At 43.5% G+C, this 16,698-nt stretch overlaps 1 protein-coding gene across 1 annotated transcript in view; it reads right to left on the minus strand.

The window, feature by feature from the left end:
- The window catches only part of SKAP1 (src kinase associated phosphoprotein 1), a 376,479-nt gene that overhangs the window by 58,575 nt on the left and 301,206 nt on the right, over positions 1-16,698 (minus strand). Inside the window, exons 6-8 of the mRNA XM_043962576.1 lie at positions 15,742-15,825; positions 8,075-8,199; positions 2,666-2,729 (exon numbers count right to left, since the gene is read on the minus strand). Coding sequence (XP_043818511.1) covers positions 2,666-2,729; positions 8,075-8,199; positions 15,742-15,825 — 273 coding nt within the window. The remainder of the gene's footprint in view (positions 1-2,665; positions 2,730-8,074; positions 8,200-15,741; positions 15,826-16,698) is intronic.

Raw genomic sequence — 16,698 nt, forward strand, 5'->3', positions numbered from 1 at the left:
TACCACCCCTCAGGCTACTCTCCTACCCAAATGGAATGGTGACCGGCAAACCACCCGCCTGTTTTTAACCCTCCAGGATCCTGAATAAACCCACCACAATACCTGCTCTAGGCTGCCTGTCTGCTGAGGGTAGGATGGGAAGGAGTGGGGTCTAAATTATAGCAGGCTAGACTTAGATTAGGGGTAGGGGAGAAATTCGTGGTTATGAACCACAGGGATGAGTCCCTACCAGGCTGTGGAATCTCCCTGGTACCACTTATCATGGGCACAGACTTAGTTCCCCTAGATGATGTCAGAGGTTTTGTGCCCAGTCTCATGGTTGTATGATTTTTTCTTGGTGAGGCAATTGGGGTTAAGTGACTTGCCCAGGGTCACACAGCTAGTAAGTGTTAAGTGTCTGAGGCCAGATTTGAACTCAGGTCCTCCTAAATCCAGGGCCGGTGCTCTATCCACTGTGCCACCTAGCTGCCCCCATCCTTTGTTCTTAAAGAGGACTAAAATGACATCACTTTGTTGGGGCCAGAGTACATACAGCATGTCTGACTGGGGCTGATCAGACCAATATCAGCTATCTGAACTCTTATTTTGGACACTAATCGTCCACAAGTACATGTGGAGTAGAAGTGTCTCTAAATGTGCACATCTCATGTTTCTTTTGAGTTACTGCAATTCTGCTTTACTCATAGAACATGGCGCCTTCTTTGAAGTGGGCATACTGTGCTGGTCATGCCAATGTCTCCCGTGTCACACAGTCATTCAAATTCAAAGCAGTCAGTACAAAGCAGTACAAGGTAGCCCGGAATGGAGGGCACTAGTAATTAGGGCAGATCATTGGACTCGATTTGCAGTTCTCAAACTTTTTGGTTTTATAATCTCTTGATTCTCTCTCTCTCTCTCTCTCTCTCTCTCTTTTTGCGGGGCAATGAGAGTTAAGTGACTTGTGCAGGGTCACACAGCTAGTAAGTTTCAAGTGTCTGAGGCTGGATTTGAACTCAGGTCTTCCTGAATCCAGGGCTGGTGCTTTATCCACTGCACCACCTAGCTGCCTCATCTCTTGATACTCTTAAAAATTATTTAGGACTCTACCCCTTCCCTCTGTTGTTGTTTAGTCATTTCCAGTCACGTCTGAGTCTTCATGACCCCATTTTGGCAAAGATCCTGGAGTGGTCTGCCATTTTCTTCCCCAGCTCATTTTATAGATGAGGAAACTGAGGCAAACAGGGTTAAGTGACTTACGCAGAGTCATACAGATTTGAAATCAGGTCTTTCTGACTCTTGGCTTAGTATTCTATTTACCGAGCTGCCCTATTTGTTAGTGTGGGCCATATCTATTGATTTTTACCACATTAGAAAAGTAAACATCTTTATATTATTATAAAATAATTTTAATCTCAGAAACCCCCTAAAAGGGTCTCAGCAACTCACTAGGATCCCGACACCACACTTTGAGAACCACTGATCTCTTTCAGCTGTATAGCATATGATGCACCAGGCCTGGAGTCAAGAAGACTTATCCTTCTTTTTCTTTCTTTCTTTTTTTGTGTGTGTGAGGCAACTGGGGTTAAGTGACTTGCCCAGGGTCACACAGTTAGTACGTGTCAAGGGTCTGAGGCCGGATTTGAACTCAGGTCCTCCTGAATCCAGGGCCGGTGTTCTACCCACTGCGCCACCTAGCTGCCCCAAAGATTTATCCTTCTGAGTTCAAATCTGACCTTAGACATTTCCTGTGTAACTCTGGGCAGCCATTTCACCCTGTTTGCATCAGTTTCCTCATCTGTAAAATGAGCTAGAGAAGGAAATGACGCATCACTTCAGTATCTCTGCCAAGAAAACCCCAAATGTGGATATAAGTGAAAAATGACTGAACAAAGGTACTGTAACCCAAGTCCAAAAGCCCATTGATATAGGACTCCTCACACTAATAAGTAACATTTATATAGCTTTAAGCTTTGCAAACATTTTACATATCACATTTGAACCCCACAACAACCTAATGGGGTGGGACCTATTATACCCATTTGATAGCTGAGGAAACTGAGGCTGACAGAGATTAAGTGACTTGCTCAAAGTCACATAGCTAGTAAATGTCTGAAGCTATATTTGAACTCAGAGTCTTCCCAAATCAGCATTCTATCCATTAAGTCTCCTGACTGCCTACTACTTGTTTCTTCCCTTTTGGACCTCAGTCTCCTTAGTTTTAAAAAGAAGAGCCTAGACTAGATAGATAATCTCTAATCATTAAAGACTATGACATTCCCTTTTTTTTTGAGGACAGTTAGGTGGCACACTGTATAAAACGCTGGGCCCAGTCAGGAAGACTTGAGTTCAAATCTGACCCCAGACACTTACTAGCTGTGTGACCTTGGGCAAGTCACTTAACCCTGTTTGCCTCAATTCCTCATCTGTAAAATGGGGATAATAACAACACCAAGTTTGCATGGTTGTTAAGAGGATCAAATGAGATAATATTTGGCAATCTCTTTGTAGACTGAAAGAGAGAGGGGGGGAGGGAGAGAGAGATGAGAGCAAGAGTGAGAGTGAGAGAGATTATTACTATTGCTGTCATTTGTGATGATGGACAGGAAAAATGTTGGTACTTCACAGGGAGCCCTAGATCATTTGCATGCTGGGTAATTTCAACTGCTCCTATATCAATGATACTTACCCTTCAGCAAGAAACTTATTTGGTCTACCCAGTCTCTGGCTTCGGTTGGATTAATAGCTGTAAACTGAAAAAAGAATGAGTGAGTTAATTTATCACCTTCTGAATACTTCAGTAAAATTGCCATGATCTCTGGTAGGGAAGCACAGGGAAAAGAAGTGGGCAGCTGCGAATCTATCAGAGTTTTAAACTTACATTTCCTGTCTGCCCTGGATTCAGATCAAATACCATACATCTTGCTTAACAGTGAGGGAGATGCATTTATACATATGCAGAATAGAAGTGTGCCTCCTAGAGAGATTCAGCTTTGTATCCACTTAAGCTGGTCCCATAACCAGATGTTTACTCATTCTTTCTATACTCAACAAGCAGTTATTCAGTAGAGAACTACCAAGTATTACAGGGAGAGGTTATAAAGAGGTCAGGATAGTGGAGTGGATAGAGTACTAGGCTTGGTGTCAGGAAGACATGGGTTCAAATATCTATGTGTGACCAAGGACAAATCATTCTGTTGTTGTTCAGCTGTTTTTTAGTCGTGCCTGACTCTCTAGGACCACTGTTGGGGTTTTCTTGATAAAGATACTGGAGTGTTTTGCCATTCCCTTCTCCATCTCATTTTACAGATGAAGAAACTGAGGCAAACAGGGTTAAGGGACTTGCTGAGGGTCACACTACTAGTAAGTGTCAGAGGCTGGATTTGAACTCAGGAAGATTAGTCTTCTTGACTCCAGGTTTGGTAATCTATTCACTGTACCACCTAGCTGCCCCTAATAACCTCTTTAAGTCTCAGTTTCTCATCTGTAAATACTTAAAATAATACCTATCTCCCAAATTATGGGGTTTTTTGGGTGAGGCTTAAATGAGATGATGTATGTAGAGTGCTTAGCCAATTGTTGAGCACTATATAAATGTTATTATTAATTATAATAATAAAAAGAAATACTCAAAAGACATTCAATCTAACAGCGCACACATGTGGAGAGGCCCATGAAATTTACATAATATAATAGCAAGCACAGAACAATGTAACAGAATAACTCTGGGGTGTTAGAAGGATCCAGAGTAAGGAAGTGGTCATGGTGGCTTGGAAGTAGCTTCGTTTTGTCAGAGACTAAAAGAATTGATGGACATCAACTGGTGGAGAAGGAAGGAGGAGAATTTCGTGAGAGAAGGATCATGTTGGCAAAGGCTTGAAGGTGGGAATGAGTAAACTGGCAGGGGAAGAACAGGTGGCAGAAAATGGGCTTGGTTGGAGTAGAGGGATTTTTGCTGATAAGGGGGGGTGACAGTGGGAGCAAAATTACTAGAAGAGCTTTGGAATAGTTTGGAGAGTAGTTTAAATCTAATATGATAGACAATACGGTGACTAATGATGCTTCAACAATACTGCTGTTGGAACATGTCTCCTTCCTTTTAGTAAGAGGTGGCGGACCATGGGTATAGAATGCTATATATTTTGTCAAGCATAGCCATTGTTATCAGTTTGTTTTGCTTAACTATTTTTTTTTTTTAAAAGAAGATAGGATGGGGCGACTAGGTGGCGCAGTGGATAGAGCACCCGCCCTGGAGTCAGGAGTACCTGAGTTCAAATCCGGTCTCAGACATTTAACACTTACTAGCTGTGTGACCCTGGGCAAGTCACTTAACCCCAATTGCCTCACTTAAAAAAAAAAAAAAGAAGATGGGATACTTTGGTGGTTTTCTTAAGAAGTGGTTGTGACTCAAAAGAACAACTACATCGATAAAACTTTCTTTTTTTAAAAATGACACACAATAGCAAACCACTGTAAATTCTTGAGATGGGGAGTGACCAAGTAAAAAGATTATCTGAGGGAAGTAATTCTAGCAACTATTGAAAGATCCTGATTGGACCCTTCCTTCAGGAGAGACCCCGGGACCCAAAGACCGAGCTGAGACCACCAATCTGATGCAAACAACACGAGGTTTATTGAACACAGGTACCTGCGGGCGACCAGGCCGCTTGGGGAACTGGCGTGCCGGGGTTCCTGTGCGATTCCTTTTTATGGGGTTGGTGAGGCAGAAGCGCGCGTACAGAAGCAGAAGCATAGTTACAGGATTTTCATTGGCTCGTCCAAATGAAGCCATCCGTTTGGGTGTGGGCTTCATCAAGTGAGGCCATCTGTTTGGGTGTGGGCTTCAGTCCTGACACCGGGCCTAACTGCAAGCCTCGTGACCCTATTTATCAGTATCTCTTGTACTCTGTATTTTTCCACTGGGGAGCGGGCGGGGGGGGGGGGGGAAGGGTCTTTTCACTATATATGGGACAGACTTCAGTAATGTCATGGGGCGCAGAGCACCCCAGAATTTCTCTGGGGCACACCGAGGAATCTTCTCCTTGAGAAACTAAACCAGAGGACAGATAACGCCTAGAGGAACCAAATCGGACTGAGCTAGCTTGGGATTCCTACCCTTCATTCTGGTCTCCCTTACCCTGGGGAGATAAGTTTGGGTGTGGCTGCGGCCTTTGTGTCCTGAAGAGGGATCTGTAGCCACCCCTCACCCAATTCCTCTAGTCACTACCAGAGGGGGATGGTCCTCCACTCCTCACTCAATTCCCCCAGCTACCACCAGTGGGGGATGGTCCTCTCTCACTAAAGGAACTTTTCACGGGCAGATGGGCCACCCCCATCAGTCCCCTATAAAAGTACCTTCCGGTCTCCTGTTCGAGGAGATTTGGTACCTCTGAGCCATGTGCTTTATGCCAAATCTCCCCATGAAAAGTCCAAGGATTTCTTTCATGGTTTCCCTCCCCCCACTCTTCCCTTCCCTTGCTCCTAAATAAACTATCACCTTATTCTAACTACGTTTTGTGTGGAAGAGGGTGTAATTCTTTAAAGAGGAATTCCCAAGAACCCCAACCCCAACCCGTACCCCATTTTCCCACTATATCAGTAGGAAGAATCTGTTGGTGAAGAAAATAGTTGGGAGGCTGTTGCAGTAGCCTTGGGACGAGGAGAGGGTTGGGACTACAATAACGAAAAAGATAGCAAAGATCTAGGCACCATCATGGGCAAAGAACTCAAGGAACCTGGCAAATATGGCAGGCCCCAAATCTTCAACTCTTATTCATTTTCTTATTTAAAATGAATCATTTAATAATGGACCTTCCTGGACAACATTTCTATTATTTGGCCTATTTGGACACGATTCAGATTTAGACATTTTGCATGAAAAGGACTGTTATGATAATCAAATGAGATGCCATATGTAAAGCGCTTTGCAAACTTTAAAGTACTATGTAAATGCTATGATGATGATGACACAGTGGAAAGAGAAAGTATTGGATTCTAATTTTTCACCTTATTATCTGTGTGACCTTGGATAAGTCATTTCACTTTTCTGTGCCTCAGTTTTCTCATCTATAAAATTGGAAGGTTAGACGTGATGGCCCTTTAAGTGGAGTCTCTTCTATACCTAAAATCTTATATAGATTTACCAGATATTGGAAAAGATTATGTAAAATTAGAATGTGAACAAAGTAGGATTTGCCAATTCTAGAATTCAATTCAATGCAATTCAATAAGTGCCTACTATACTATTCCATTCCCTTTGTAGGGACTTGAAATACAAAGACAAGGGATGGAGAAAAAAAGGCCTGATCTTTAAGGAGCTTAGTTTTTCAGTAGGGAAACAATACAGATGCATATAAGTAAATGCAGCATAATTTCAGAGGTAGACAAGAAGCATCTGCAACAGTTGTGGGAAAATCAAAAAGGCTCCCAAGAGAAGGCAATATTTGAGTGGAGGTGAGAACTTCATAATGAAGACTTAAAAGCATACATACAATATCATTTTTTTTAGGGCAGCTAGGTGGCACAGTGGATAAAGCACTGGCCCTGGATTCAGGAGGACTTGAGTTCAAATCTGGCCTTAGACACTTGACACTTACTAGCTGTGTGACCCTGGGCAAGTCACTTCACCCTCACTGCTCCACCAAAACAAAAGCAAAACAATATAATTAATTTTTGCACTTATTTATTTACTGACATATATTTATATGTATGTGTGTATATATGTGTGCATATATGTGTATAGACACATCTCTATCTCTGTATATCTCATAGTTTCAGAGAATCTAATGTTATTAGGAATTGAATGAGCATAGATATTTGACTCTTAGTGAAGGACTAGGTAATTTAAATATTTTATATATAATATAGTTTTGTGTTATACAATTTTATATGTAATTTAATATAATATATATATATTTAATTTATAATTTTTATAAATTATATAAGGGCTAGAAGTCTATAGAGAGAGCAAAAGGGAGAAGCATTAGCAGATATCTGTTAGTCAAATGGCTAATGATCATGAGTAGGATTGACTTTTTTTCCACAATAAGCTAAAATGTCCCTTGGTTGTACCAAGAGAAGATAAAATCACCAGCATGTAAAAAGGAATCTTTTTTTTTAGTTAGAGTTATACAAAGAGTCAGGAAGACTGTGTTGAATAATAGGAAGGACATGGAAGAATAATATATTGCCTGCTGTTCAGAAGAATTGGGGGGTAGAATCGAATTCCCCCTTATGGGTGTGTGTATATATATATATATGTGTGTGTGTGTGTGTGTGTGTGTGTGTGTGTGTGAGAGAGAGAGAGAGAGAGAAAGAGACAGAGAGAGAAAGAGACAGAGACAGAGACACAGAGACATAGACAGAGATACAGAGAAAGAGGGTCAGAGACCAAGAGACAGAAACACAGAGAGAGACAGACAGACAGAGACAGAGTCATAGAGATGCAGAGAGACACAAAGAGAGAGACATACACACAGACAGAGACATACACAGAGAAAGGGAGGAAAGGAAAGAGAGAGGGAGGGAAAGAGGAAGGGAAGAAGGGAGGAGAGGGAGAAAAAAAGGAAAGGGAGAGATAGAGGGAAGAGAGAGAAAAGGTGAAATAACTATAAGGAGGACAGAAAGAGAAAACGGCACAGAGTAACAGGAAAGGGGAGGCAAATCTCTGCTGTAGTCAGACTATGCAAAAGGAATGAGACTGCATGTTGGAATGGACAAGAAACCAGTCTGTGATGTGAAGATGGCAGGCAGTAATGAAATGGAGAAGATGGAAAGATGGATTTGAAACTGTGTCACGCAGTGTCGGGAATGTGGGTGGAACATTGAGCGCCGAGAGAAGGGCATGACCTAGCAGAGGTCAGTCCAGTGAGGAGAAGATGGATCTCAGGTCAGAAATGAGCAGAGGCAGCAGGGATGGTGTCACTTTTATGGATGAACACCTAGCACTGAGCACGGTGCCTAGCAAACAGTAGACACTCATCCAATGCCTGTTGAATGACATTGACTAGAAAGTAACCATGACATATGTGAGAGGGAATGAGGCTGCCTAGGCTGCCTAGGCTTTGCCTATGAGCCTAGGGAAGGAGCCTCCTCTTACCTCATAGCTGCGTCTGTCCAGCGAGGTCAGCTCAAAGCAGGACTCTTTCTTGGAATCTCGCCGCAGGTGGGGGGCCATCTGAATGTTGTAGTCCTTGATGAAAAGGGTCCCTTTGGGCTGCTTACCTAGAAAAGAGGAAAGCTATGTCCCAAGAGCTCTCACGGCTAGGGGAAGACATCTTCCTTGGCATACGAACAAAAAGCATGAAAAGAGCTGTGCTGTCCTGGAGGGGCCACAGTGGTCAAGGAAAAGTTATTAGGAAAGAGCAAGAAGAGGTTACCGTAAGAGTAAAGAAAGATAGCTGCCTGGCTGGGGAAATGCAAGATGAGAGGTTATTTTGCCAGAAGAGTATAACAGAGAGGGAGAATTTATTAGGATGTTAAGAGATCTATAATAGCTGAAAGAGGAGGGATGATTCTGGCCGGGAGAGCAGGGCTGGTGATGCGGGGCTCCTGAAGGCCATTACAGAGCTGAAGCAAAATTAGGAGGAGCGGCCAAGCTGCCAAGAACAGAGACAGGCAGAGGGCTCCTACCACCACTGCCTCTGCCCTCTGAAGCTCTCCCCTCAAGTGGAGGCTGGGGGTGATGGTGGAGGGAAAATGCTGAAAAAACGACCACTCTTTTTAACCCATCTCACAGAGGTCAAACTGGGAAGGAATTCTCTTAGAGAAAAATGGTGCCCTATTATTTGTACACATAAAGTGCCATCCTGGTAGGCAAAGCCTGGACTCCTGACCACTGGGGGCTTAAAGCCCCCTCCTCTACCTCTGGACTCTTGCCAGAGGTTAAGGTTCTTTTCAAGGTCACTGGGTATTTGTTCAAGAATGAAGAGGATCATGACACCAGGAGATGATGTCATGACTTGCAGTGAATTGGATTTCAGTGAGGGAGGGCTGTGCAAGGTCACCAGCCTCATTCTCTCCTCCAGAGCCATCTGGATCCAGTGACAAGATATACATTAGGATGACTGGAGACAGCCCTGGATGTTTAAGGCAATTGGGGTTAAGTGACTTGCCCAGGGTCACACAGTTAGTAAGTATCTTAGGTGAGATTTGAACTCGGGTCCTCTTGACTCCAGAGCAGGTGCTCTATCTACTGTGCTACCTAGTTGCACTGGGTATCTAGATGATGCCTGAATATTCCCTGGGCAGAACTTGAAGGGGATGGTAGTGGTGGTATGAATTAGAAGGGTTTGTCTCTTACTAATCCAGATAATCTTTACTCCTCCTTCCCCTTCATTCCCAGCCACTCTAGCATTTCATGTCTGGGTACAACATCCTATCAGTCGGGGCTTTGGGAGGGGTGTGGAGGAAGAAAAGAAGGTAAAGATGGGCAGAGGAAAAAAAGAGAATGCCTTGAAATGCAGAAGAGAAAGAAGAAGCAAGATGCCTTACTTGACAGGCAAGGTCACAGTGTAACACAGAATCTCAAAGGTTATCTAGTTCGAGAATGCAGAGAAGAATCTTCTCAAGCACATCTCCAACAAGTGATTGTTCAGACTATGCCTGAAACCTCCAGTGAGAGGGGGGATGCATCCATGACCTCTTTTTTTTTTTTTTTTAGTGAGACAATTGGGGTTAAGTGACTTGCCCAGGGTCACACAGCTAGTAAGTGTTAAGTGTCTGAGGCCGGATTTGAACTCAGGTACTCCTGACTCCAGGGCCGGTGCTCTATCCACTGTGCCACCTAGCTGCCCCATCCATGACCTCTTACAACAGCCCAGTCCACTTTTTGGAGGGATAGTTCTCATTGTTGGCAGTTTTTTCCTTATATCCAGCAGAAATAGATTCCAAAACTTTCACTTACTGCTCCAAGATCTTCCCTTTGGGACTAAGGAGAATAAGTTAAATTCTTCTAAGATGAGGAATAGAAAAAAAAAACAATTTTAAAAAGAGAGAAAGATACTTTGTAGGGAGTCTATATATGATCATGCTATTTACAGCTTGTAAATTCCTAAAAAGACAGGACCAGTAGGGCCTAATTTCTTTTGTCAAGGGCAATACGGACCCAGACCCTTTTAATAAATATGGCTAGGTGGCACAGTGGATAGAGTGCCAGGCGTGGAGTCAGGAAGAACTGGGTTCAGATCTTGCCTCAGACACACACTAGCTGTGTGGCCCTGGGCAAGTCACTTTACCTTTATCTATCTGCCTTTCCTCAACTATTAAATAGGGATAGTAACAGCATCCACTTCCCAGGGTTGCTATGAGGATCAAATGAGATCATACTTGTAAAGTGTTTAGCACAGTGCTTGGCACATGGCAGGGGCTTAATAACTATTTGTTTCCTTATGTCTTTTCCAATGTTTATGATAAAGACGATAAAGATGATAGAGGCAGGAGAAATAGCAGAAATAGTTCTTGGCTTCCCCACATCCGTAGTTATCCTCACCTGGTTGAGCTCAAAGAAATACACAACCATTCTCTACTTACAGAACGTCCTGGGTGCAATAAGAAGTAACTGGCGAGAAGGGAGCCATGGAGCCGTGGTTTTTGACACCAGAATCTTTTTTGTTAAAGTATCTCTCTTTGTTCTAAGCGGCCACTAAAATGTTTTGTTGTTTCTTTGGTCACCAGATTTTATTTCACCCTGATGGCAAAATGGTCGATAAAAGCATGGATTTCTTTCTCTCTCTTTTAAAGCCACGAGGATAAAGGATTTCTGAATGAATGGAAGACATACACGGTCATATATCTAGAGATGCCTGGGCTGGTTCGAGACGTTAACCACCTACTTTTATACAAGGGCAAGAGCAAAATGCTTCCATACTGACACACACATTACATTGGTTGTTCGAAGAGTTGAACCAGACAAAACCAGCCAGTTTAGGCTGGCTCGCCTGCTCAGGAATTTGAGAAGGAATTGTGGAGGGAGGACGATGGTACAGGGGAAGAGACAGCAGATGGAAAGGAAGCTAAACAGGAGTCATGGGTTGGACATTGGGCAAATTAATTAATCTCTCTGGGCCTCCACTTCCTCAGCTATAAAGTGAAGGGAGGGAGAGAATTTAGAAATCAAAATTTTTAAAAAATGTTTAAAAATAAATAATAAATTTTAAAATAAAAAAAGAAAGCTCATAGGAGAATAGATTTATAGATGAAAGGGAACTTAGAGGTCACTGATGTCAATCCCTTCATGTTACAGATAAGGAAACTGAGGCTCAAAGAGAGGAAGGTTTTCTTGGTCAAAATCACACTGACAGTAAGTGGCAGAGATGGGATAGGCATCTTGTTTATTTGACTCCAAATCCCAATTTTTTCAAGCCCTTCTTTGCAGTATGTAGCTCTGAGGGGCATAGAGCCCCTGCTTCAGTTGGTGGGCCACTGAGAATTAGTGACACAGAGAGAAAGGAAATAAATAAGTAGCTAAATAAATAAATGGATACATGAATAAAATGAAGGGGATTGGATTGGCAGACCTTAGGTCCCTCCTAGCTAGGCGGATCATAGCTAAATCTGTGATCCTAAGATGGGCTGGGTACTTGTGATTAAGGCTTAGGAATGCTACAATTACTGGTTTCAGGAATGAGTGTGCTGACTTCACAGCATGACAGGATTTAGGGCTGGTAGGGACCTTAGGTACTGCTCAGTCCAACCTTCTCCCCCCATGGCAGTTTCAACTGGTAACTGATGGTAGTCTCCATTCTCCTAAAAGCAGCATCACAGTGTGATGGAGAGAGGTCTGGTTTTGGAGTAAAGGACCTGCATTTGAATCCTGCCCCTGTTCCCTGTGATACTTTAAAAAAAAAGAAATTCCATTCATTCATTCATCCATCCATTTGTACATTCGTTTATTCATTCCTTCATTTATCCATCCATCCATCCATCCATCCATCCATCCATCCATCCATCCATCCATCCATCCATCCATCCATCCATCCATCCATCCATCTATCTAATTGATTGATTGTGGGGTAATGAGGGTTAAGTGACTTGCCCAGGGTCACACAGCTAGTAAGTGTCAAGTGTCTGAGGCTGGATTTGAACTCAGGTCCTCCTGAATCCAGGGCAGATGCTTAATCCACTGCATCACCTAGCTGCCCCCTGTGACACTTTTAACAAGTCACTTGAACTCCCTGGGCCTCAGTTTCCTCATCTCTACAATGAGGTGGGTTGCACTAGATGACTTATTTTATTTATTTTATTATTATTACTTTTGTTTTGCAGATGACTTCTAAGGTCCCATCCAGCCCTAAATCTATCACCCTTGTGATAGTTTGCCTTCTTTTTGTTCACCTGGGTAGTACGAAGCAGGGCAGGGGTGACATTTGAACTCAGGTTACCTTGAGCCCCATCCAGTGCTCTTCTCACTGTACTCCTGCCTCCTACCCTTGGGCTTCCACTGTTAGATTACTCAGGGATAGCAATTATCAAAATGCTCAGTGGTACCTGCCACAGTCAGTCTTGGTGAGGCGACTTTCACTAAATAGGTAAGCAAATCCTTAAGGATTTGGGGCCACCAGGCAGAGTTTCAGGGGCCTAAGCCACTGTCACTGTTTCTCCCACCACCGGAAGCTTGCTGGAGGCTCATGCCATTCTGAAGAGACAGCAGAGCAGGTGCCTGATTATTCTCTAGGTAGGACTTGGTTCTACCTGGGTGACACAGCAGATAGACTGCTGGGCCTGGAGTCAGAAAAACTTGAATTCCAATTTGGCCTCAGACACCCACTGGTTGTGTAACCCTGGGCAAGTCATTTAACTTTTCTTTGCCTTAGTTTCTTCAGCTGAAGACTGGGGATAAAAGCGCCTACCTCACAGTGTTGTTGTGATGAACACATGAGATGATACTCGTAAAGCACTGGGCTAAGGGCTTTACATACAGTAGGTACTATATAAATACTCAATCCCTTCCCTTCCCCTAGAATTGAAGCACATGTGTCAGGGGAGATCCCAGAATGGGTACTGCCAGATATTTCTGTCTTGCCTAAATAACCCCCAATTCTTTGGGATTTGAGATAAGAAGAGGAATAGATAGAAGAAGAGGTAAAAGTTGGGGAAGGGAAGGGAGAAGAGATGGTAGGAGGAGGAGAAACAAGGTTGGGAGCTCTGGGCTTGGCTGCAAGCATTTCAAAGGATGTAATTAAATTCAAATGCAACAAATATTTATCAGGCATCTACTATATGCAAAAGACATTGTGTGAGGTCCTTAGAGAAATATGAAAACAAATAAGACATAATCTTTGCCTCTGGAATTTCTAACCTAGTAGGGAGGATAAGACTTGTACGCAAATAACCATGATACAAACAAAACAAAAAACCTTGACCCCCCCCCAAAACAAGATAATTGAATAAAAGAAGTTACAAACAAAAGGCTACAATAATTCCAAAGAAAGGTCATTTCTGTTTTTGTTTTTTGTTTTTGTTTTTTGGTGAGGCAATTGGGGTTAAGTGACTTGGCCAGGGTCACACAGCTAGTAAGTGTCAAGTGTCTGAGGCCAGATTTGAACTCAGGTCCTCCTGACTCCAGGTCTGGTGCTCTATCCACTGTGCCACCTAGATGCCCCTAGAAAGGTCACTTCTAATTGGTCATGAGGAATTGGGGAAGATTTCCTGGAAAAAAAGGTCACTGAGTTGGGTTTCAAAAGTGGGTATGATTTAAACAAACAGAGATGTGTGGCAGAAAGTAGGGGGCAGGCATTCCAACTGTAGGGATTGTCTTGACCAATGACGTGGAGATATGAAAAAATGAGGATATGGGGAGTAAAGGGCAGCTAGGTGGCACAGTGGAGATGGCACTTTGAATCAGGACGACTCCTCTTCCTGAATTCAAATTTGACCTCAGACACTTACTAGCTGTGTGACCCTGGGCAAGTCACTTAACTCTGTTGGTCTGTTTCCTCACCTGTAAAATGAGCTGGAGAAGGAAATGACAAACCACTCCAGGATCTCTGCCAAGAAAATCCCAAATGGGGACACAAAGAATCGGATACAATGGAAAGGACTCAACAACAAAATGGTAAGTAAAATTATGGTAGTGGGGTGATGAGGGTTAGGTAATGGGCACCTAACCAATGAGAGTCCAGTCCTTATAAACATGTACACAGGGGCAGCTAGGTGGCACAGTGAATAGAGCATTGGCCCTGGATTCAGGAGGACCTGAGTTAAAATCTGACCTAGCTTACTAGCTGTGTGACCCTGGGCAAGTCACTTAACCCCAATCGCCTCACACACAACTCCCCCCCCCCCAAAAAAACCAAACAAACAAAACAAAAACATGTACACAGCGTTCTGCTTGTTGAACTTCTGGGCATGTCCAGGTCTTCTCCTTTTTTTTTTTTTTTTAAAGTGAGGCAATTGGGGTTAAGTGACTTGCCCAGGGTCACACAGCTAGTAAGTGTTAAGTGTCTGAGGTCGGATTTGAACTCAGGTACTCCTGACTCCAGGGCTGGTGTTCTATCCACTGCGCCACCTAGCTGCCCCCATGTCCAGATCTTCTATGACTGTTTCATATACAGTGGGGTGAAGAAAAGGTCTTTGGCTGGCTACCGAGTCAGAACCAAGCATGCATACAACAGGCTCCCATGGGTGTAACTCAGTCTGTAAGGTCTCTTCTCGTTGTAGATCCTATGTTTATATGGGGTGTCTCCAAAGTCTTGGGACAGTTTTAAGATATTAGAGCTATCTTAAAAGGTTTTAAAAAATTATATAAGTGGTCTAGTTGACCATTCTTTTCAAGAACATTCTTCCTTGTCTACTCTCTCCTTTCTCCTTCCCTTGGGCTTTGGGGGTTTATTTCTGGACATGGGGGCAAGTGGGGATGGAAAGCTGTTTAAATCCTTTTCACCCCATGCCGGCATGTCTATTGTCTGAGGACCAGCCTAGTTTAAGTCAGAAAAGCTCATTGCTAGAAGGCTGGCTACCTGGTAATGAATATTTCCAATCACAAGTCTCAATGACTGGTTCCTAAGGCATAGCAGGAAGGGATTTGAAGAGGCTTTCAAGGACTGATCCTGACTCCCCAGACAGAGTGGAGTAGTGGAAAGAGTCCGGGAGCTTGGATTCAAGAGACTTGGCTTCAATCCTAGCACTGGGTACTGTATGACCAGAGATACTTCCAATCTCTGAACCTCATTCTCCTCATGTAAAATGGAGATAATAATAATTGCACTACCTGCCTTTATGGGGCAGTTGGGAGAAAAGCACTTTGAAAGCCATAATGATGATAATGATAATAGGTAGCATTTATATAGCACTTTGAAATTTGCAAAGTGCTTAAAATATTGCCTCGTTGTATCCTCACAATAACCCTGGGAGGTAGACAGCTATTATTATCATCCCCATTTTATGGTTGAGGAAACTGAGGCAGACAGAGGATAAGTGACTTGCCCAGGGTCACACAGCTAGTAAACATCGGCAACCAGACTTGAACTCAAGTCTTCCTGACTCCAGGTCTATGCCCTGTGCCACCCAGAATAACAAACAAGAGCATCATTAAAAGAACATCATTTCTAAATGGGACACTGGAGTTTTCTGCAAAGTGCCTAGCCTCTCCTCACATCTGCTTCACTGTTTACAAAGCACCAAGGTATCTCTTACCTAAGCACCTGCACGGGATAGGTGTTAGTTAAAGACTGCTGTCTTGAGACCTATGGGCCCACAGTGTTGGAGAATTTACTGAGTGTTTGGATCCAGGCGTGAGCGGCTGCTGTGCACATGGGGAACACTTACTTTTCTCATTAGAGTAATAGTAGAAGATTCCTTTACTGACGACACACCATCGCTTCTGCCACTCGGAGCCGAAGAAGCCGTGATCTAAACGAAAGAGCCAGAGAGGACATAAATTCAGATAACGACAACCACTTGAAGAATCAGTAAAATGTACCGACACACCGTCCGGCGTGTTCCTGTTTTATTTCCCAGGTTAATGGACTGTGAAGCCCTCCCCTTTACTCCCACAGGTTATCCCCTATTGAGTCACAGAGCTGAGGCCCAGGGACTTCTAGGGTCTAGAATTGAGGCTTTATTCTACCTATCATCCCTGCACATGGCTTCATTTGAACATTTCTGATTCACCCCTCAGTTTTCAGGCCCCTTTGTACTTTTTTTTTTTTTTGGCAGACAAAAATAATGCCCCAGGCTAAGGGCATGGAGCAAGTCTACCTCTGTGCTAAGCTAATTTACCCATTCAAGTTCATGAGCTGGAGCTCATTAGCACCATGCTTGAACCAACTGAGCTCAATGGTCCAGACCTGGCTTGCCTAGAATTTAAATTTGGGCCTTCTTACACCTGACATGAGAAGTATACCCCTGGGGACATGCTCCATTACACTTTTGTCAGGGTATTTAGAGATGGCCTCTTGTATACAGACTCATAGGTGTGGGGCTAGAAGGGACCACAGAGATCATGAAGTCTAAATGCTTTTAACTTGCAGAGGAGGAAACTGAGGCACAGAGCAGCTTAAGTGATTTATCCAAGGTCATATAGCTAGCAAGTGGCGGGAGCTGAACTCCTCACAATCTCTCTCTCTCTTTTTTTTTTTTAAGCGAGGCAATTGGGGTTAAGTGACTTGCCCAGGGTCACACAGCTAGTAAGTGTTAAGTGTCTGAGGCCGGATTTGAACTCAGGTACTCCTGACTCCAGAGTCAGTGCTCCATCCACTGCGCCACCTAGCTGCCCCTCTCCTC

The sequence above is a fragment of the Dromiciops gliroides genome, chromosome 4 (genome assembly GCF_019393635.1).
Source record: "Dromiciops gliroides isolate mDroGli1 chromosome 4, mDroGli1.pri, whole genome shotgun sequence".
NCBI lineage: Eukaryota > Metazoa > Chordata > Mammalia > Microbiotheria > Microbiotheriidae > Dromiciops > Dromiciops gliroides.